Here is a 6,000-nt window from a genome sequence, read left to right as displayed (position 1 = left end):
GAGGAAAACTGCAGCCAGGTTCCATAGCATGCAAAAAGCAGGGTTGTGACCTCGCAAGGGCATTCCTAACTGCAAGGAGTGGGTGGTGGGTGGATCACTGTCTCCCTGGGTTCTGACTCTTCTTGCTGGCTTTTCCTTTGAATGGTGGGAAAAGCTGGTTCAGGTTGGGGGTGGGGACAGGTTCTTGCTTCTACATTTCCTTCCATATTGAGCCCATGTTTGAACACACTCTGCCTTGGGTGGTACGGAGCCTTTGCCAGTGTTTCCTTGGTTGCATAGAGAGCATGTTAAGTGCTGTGTGCTTCCCTTTTCTGATCCCACACAGACACGTCTTCTGCGTCCGAAGATGAAGGGTCGCTCAGGCGCCAGGCTGCTCTATCTGCTGCATTGCATCAGAGCTTACAGAATGCTGAGTCATGGATCAACCGATCTATTCAGGGGTCATCCACATCTTCATCAGCATCTTCTACACTATCCCATGGAGAAGGCAAAGGGACCAGTGGGTCACTAGCTGATGTATTTGCCAATACTCGAATAGGTAGGAGCTGTGGGTGGGGTGGAAAGAAAAACTAAAAGTGCTGCAACTCATTGTCTTTCTTTCTCCCAGTAAAACATTTAGAAAACTGCCAATATCAAAGGCCAAATTATTTTCAAACATTGCTCACTTTAAGTAGATATTGACCAATGGTGAGTATAGTCCAAAAACTTGGAGGCATACACCTAGGAGAAAGAAAGCCCTTTGGCACACACACAGACAGAGGAAGAAAGAATAGAGTGAGAACTGTAAGGACATAATTGCCATGAGAGATGTGCACAGTAGCCTGGCACTTTTCTCATGCCTATTGTTGTTGCTTATGCTTGTAGTTGCTATTTCCCCTAGGAGATTTCACCCTGAGTGAGCGGAAGCAGAAATTGCTGTAGCCTGCCTGTCCTGTGCCACAGGTGTATCACTAACCATTTAGAAAGATTGCCCAGCTTCTTTAAGTTGATATCTAACAAAAGCTGTAATGAACTTTTGCAGCCTTCTAAATAATTGCCTAACTAGCAAAAGCTGGAGGAGAAAGAACCAGCTTTAGAAAACCTTACTACCTTGTTACCTGGAAGAGATCACACTCTTCGCCAAATCCCCTTTTTAGAAGTCCTCCTGACAAGTATACCAAGAGTTCCCATTCTCCTGCCTCCTCCCTGGTAAAATGTCATATAGCTTTTTCAAGGCCTGAACCATTTTCCCAGCCCAGTATGTATTTTGGGGGGAATTTAAAGATCTGGATACCCCCACACTCAGTTTTTTTGATGCTCTGAGGTGCTCCCTGCTGCTGGTGCTGTGGTATGGATTGACTTATTTATTTGGTAGGATTTGTTTGGCTCCATTGTATGTGTTTTCTTGTGTAATGTGCTCCAAAGGATACAGCTACATCCCAAGGGGATAGCTGTGTCTCTATGTGCTCTCCCTGCTTTGGCTTAATTGGTTTGAGGCAAGCAGTGTGTAGATGTCTGGTGTCTCTTAACTGCTTCTTTTTCTTTCTTTTAACCTGTATGTTGCTGGTGTCTTTGTCTTTTATTGGGATGCAACTTACTTTCTAAAATGGAAAACTTGGGAGACTTACCTATTTAAAATTCTATCAGCATACATAATGCTTTCTCCAAACAAAGACATTCTCGTTAAAGCAATGGTGAAACATGCTCTCAAATTAGAACTGCCAGTGATTCAGTTGCTGGGCAGCTAACGTCAAATTGATGCTATAAAATGCCTCTCTTTCTTGTATGTAAAGCCTTGGGAATATTAAGTACAGTTAAATTAAAAGCAATGTTTTCAATCTTAGAATAGCATTTTCAACAAAGAGACAAAGATAGACTGTACAACTTACATTACACAGACTAAAGGGGTCCTCTAAATTTTTAGGGTATTTGCACATTTTAAATATGTAGCCATGGACAGACTCAGAAAAGTACATCTGAACTGTATTTATCTAAACTGGATGAGCACAAGGCAAGAAGGCACTTGAATGGAGTGAAGGGCTAAAACAGCCACTTAGTAACCATGTTGTCAGCATTCATTACCAAGGTTCCCAAGCTAGCTTTGAGGTAGGGACAGCCCCTAGGCCTTTTTGAGGGCTTGCTTTCACACCACCACCAGGTGGCCATGTGAAAAAACCCTCTACTTTCATTGACTTTCACTTTATCAAAGTTGCCATGTGCTTTCAACCACTGTGATCCAAATTCAGTATGGATTGACTAAGACTGAATTCAGTGAGTGGCAGTCAGAAATACAGTAACTGCTTCACCACAGGCTAACCTGATCAGAGCTTGGCATTTACTGAGGCTTTTGCTGTGGCTTCTGCACAATAAGCAAGAGCAGGCCCTTAGACAAAATTCAGGTATTTGATAACACTGGTCAGGCAAACCCTCTGGACTTAGACTGGAGAGATTGTTTCTTTGAAGATGTACAATAGTGGAAATTCTGCCCTGCTGTTTTGAACAGAGGCTTTCTGTTTTGTACATTTCACTGCCCATCATGACAAGCTGTGGTACGGTTTCTTTAAATCTGGCTTGCTGTAATGTGCTTACCCGCCTCTGCCAACAAGATGAGGCAGCAAGGAAGCAAGTTAGAGACAAGTCACAGACCACAATCTGATCCATGTTTTGTTGTTAGCTTTTGAATTCTGGTTCATTTAAGCCATGGTTTGTTGTTCCCCAGCTGCCTGCCTTGAAACAGGAACTGGAAAAAATGGCAGGAAAGACTGCAGAAAAGGGGAAGATAAGCCAATGTGTGTTTGGTCGTCTACCAACAAACCATGACTGACACAAACCATGGGTCATTGTGACATTTGATCATGCCCATTGTCTGTCTATTGGAGACTACACCATCCTTAAATTTCTTATTTAAATTAAAGTACATGTCTAAGTTCAGAAGCTGTTAACCACTTCAGATTTAAAAAGGTAGGGAACTGCTCAGACTGATACTTTCATAAATACTCTTTTCTTCTGAATGGTTGTACATTTACACAGTACTGACATTGGTGTGCTTAAAACTCACTGATCATATGCTTAAGCTTTTGACTGATGTGTCTTCTGTATGTATATGAATGTAAGTGAACTTGTATGCTAAGTTTTTCCACATCTGTGCTGTTAACAGCATGGGCTGCCTGTGGAAATAGAATATTTGACTTCCAATTGTTAGAGAATCATATATGCTCCATCACACCCTGCCTCTAAAATGCTTTCTTCCAGTAACCTTAATTCTGTTAAGGTTATATTACTTAATAACTCAAGTGTGTATGTGTGTGTGTATTCATTCTTACCAGGAAAATTATGAGCCTCCCAACAGCTTATCCAGAAATTCACAATTTAAGTTCATGAGAGGACAAAGAATGTTACATATGCAGTATCTGATTAAAACCTTGGAGAAGCTTTACAGTAGGTTGGAATAGTTATTTCACCTATCTATCAGAGTTCTTCTCTTTCTGCTGTGATATGGAAACATATTCAAAATCTGGAAGTCTGCAAAAGGGACAAGGAAGGGGCCTTGTTGGTTTACTGCATTATTTTGTCCTGTCAGGATAACAGATGAAAAGAATTTCCTGACACCAAATACAGCAGTAGTTATTTTATTTTTTTAATAATATTTTTCAAGGTTAAAAGAACAAAACAGTTATATTTTTATCCTTTGAATATTGAGTAGAAGGAGATATGGACCATAATAGTGGTGTAGAGAGCCACTTCACCTCTCCTTTCCTTGGGATTTACAGTGAGCATTCCAAATCCAGATGAATTAATCTAGATAACCTTTGGTCAGAACAGGAATGGGATTTGACACATGGCTCTGCCATGGAACTGGAAGTCAAGAATCAATCCCATTATACGGTACCTTCCTTCTCTCTGTTAATGCTATCTATGCCAAGATGATTGACGAAAAATAGATGTCTTTGTATGAGAACAGAATGCTTATAATAATTGCATTTTAGGCCATCTGAAGCAAGAAATAACCTGAATCTCATCCCCCCCCCTCTTTCCAGAAAATTTTTCAGTTCCCCCAGATGTTACTGCAACTACCTCCACACCTGCTTCCTCCGCACGCCCATCTGCTATTGATCTTCCTCCATCGGGAATAGTGAAGGGCATGCACAAAGCATCCAACCGGTCCAGCCTTATGGACACAGCTGATGGTATATCTTCATATCCACACTATAGGAAGGAACCCAATAGAGCATAGCAGTAATGTGGTTCATATGCAAAACATTGCAAGATTCATATTATCCATTGTGAATGTCTGCCATTACAGCAATTAGCAGGCAACTGTCTTTCACAGAAAACACCCTTTCTTGTTTACCTTTTTGTGAAATTGTGACTAATGAGACCAAAGGCTAAGGTTGGGCAATGGAATTTTGTAAAAGGGCATCTAATTATGTTTCCCCTGGTGGGATGAAAGCCTGTACATCTAGTGTACTATTGATTGCTTGTAGACAGAAATAATTGGTTGTACCTCTGTAATCAGTAAAGTAAGAAGCTGAGTCAGGGCCAGGAAAGTTGCACTGCTCTCCGTTTTTCCAGTAACCATAGACTACCTCCACTGCCACACCAGACCTTTGCCTCCTGATGGATGAATAGGAAGTTGCTTCTTGTAGTATTGTCCTGTCACTTGTGTTGTGTTATCCCACCCAGGCCTCCCCTTCTTTCCTGCTGCCCTGTTTCCTGCTGCTTCTCTGCTTTGCCTCCATGAAAAACATGGATTGCAAAGACTGTTCCATCCTGAAGAGCGAAAGGCAGCCTCCCTGAAGGAAGCACATGGTGCTAGTGAAATGGGTCCCCATGGTTTTTTTAATGCAGATATTACTAAGGAATGATTGGCCCAAATACCCATAAAGCATCAGATCCCATCTGATCTTGGAAGTTAAGTGGGGTCAGCCCTGGCCAGTACTTGGATGGGAGACCACCAACGAGTAACAGGTGTTGTAGGCTGTATTTCAGAAGAAGGAACTGGCAAAACCACCAGTTCCCCCAGATGTTGAGAATTCCTTGCCTAAGAAAACTCTAGGAAATTCATAAGTTGACAGGTGACTTAAAGGCACATGCACACACATGAGATGTTAAATGTCTGTGAAGCACTGGATTTTATAGGCAATGTGTACCTTACATTTTTTGGACACGAGTCTCCACCTGCTTCCATATTTGATAGTCAGAGGCCACCCTCTTTGCTGTTATTTAATCACAGTATTTTCAGGCTCCAAAATGTATATAACATGAGCTTCTTGGTTGTATAGTGTCAGATGGCAGAACAAGAAGCACAGAATATCTTTTTCTAGCAGCTGTCCTCCCACAAGTTGCCTTTGTTTGCCCTGTGAGATCTATGCTTGCCATAGCACCACCCTAGTCGCTTTCCCTTATTGCTGTTTTTAGAAAGTGTGAATTCTTCAGCTAAGTTATGCACATCTTGCTACCAAACTGGCTTAGACCAGCTGTTACTACTTAGCTGGAAATTTGCATTAACCATTTTGGTTGGTGAATTTTGATTTTGATTTTTGTTTTTACGCAGAATTTAGAGGGTCTTTGCAGCTGAGTTACCCTGAGATTTGATTTTAAAAGCTAGTGTTTGGAAGCAGGGAGACTGTTGACATTGCCTGTTTTTTGAGCTATATTTCCATCCCTGGAGAAGAGACTTCTGTCTCATTTGTTGTTAGCATTGTTTTCAGTGTATGTGTGTTTTTTTAAAAAAAAACCTCAAACTTGGATAATGTACTAAGCACAGATCTTTTCATTTTAAAATGCCTGCTGTGCTAGAATTTGCCTGCACACAGGAGGAAAAGCACCCAGCTGTGGTGACTGTAAGTCTTTGCTGCTAAAATAACCTTGAGGATGAACTGCTTAGCTTGAGTCTGTAAGAGTTCTCCTAGCACTCTCTGGTGGTCAACTGTACAAGAGTGCTGGAAAGAGGGTCCTAAGCAAGCCTGCATAATTTGTAACCACCTAAGCCAGTAAAAGCACCTGATCCTGTCAGATCTT

At 41.6% G+C, this 6,000-nt stretch overlaps 1 protein-coding gene across 1 annotated transcript in view; it reads left to right on the top strand.

Moving 5' to 3' along the window:
* The first annotated feature begins 3,307 nt into the window (after positions 1-3,307).
* Positions 3,308-6,000, top strand: part of DIP2B (disco interacting protein 2 homolog B) — a 53,440-nt gene continuing 50,747 nt past the window's right edge. Inside the window, exons 1-2 of the mRNA XM_042449607.1 lie at positions 3,308-3,417; positions 4,017-4,166. Coding sequence (XP_042305541.1) covers positions 3,357-3,417; positions 4,017-4,166 — 211 coding nt within the window. The 5' untranslated portion in view covers positions 3,308-3,356. The remainder of the gene's footprint in view (positions 3,418-4,016; positions 4,167-6,000) is intronic.

This window comes from Sceloporus undulatus, chromosome 2 (assembly GCF_019175285.1).
Source record: "Sceloporus undulatus isolate JIND9_A2432 ecotype Alabama chromosome 2, SceUnd_v1.1, whole genome shotgun sequence".
Classification (NCBI taxonomy): Eukaryota; Metazoa; Chordata; class Lepidosauria; order Squamata; family Phrynosomatidae; genus Sceloporus; species Sceloporus undulatus.
Note: the sequence above shows the minus strand (reverse complement) of the source record. Positions and strands in the feature narration are given on the sequence as shown.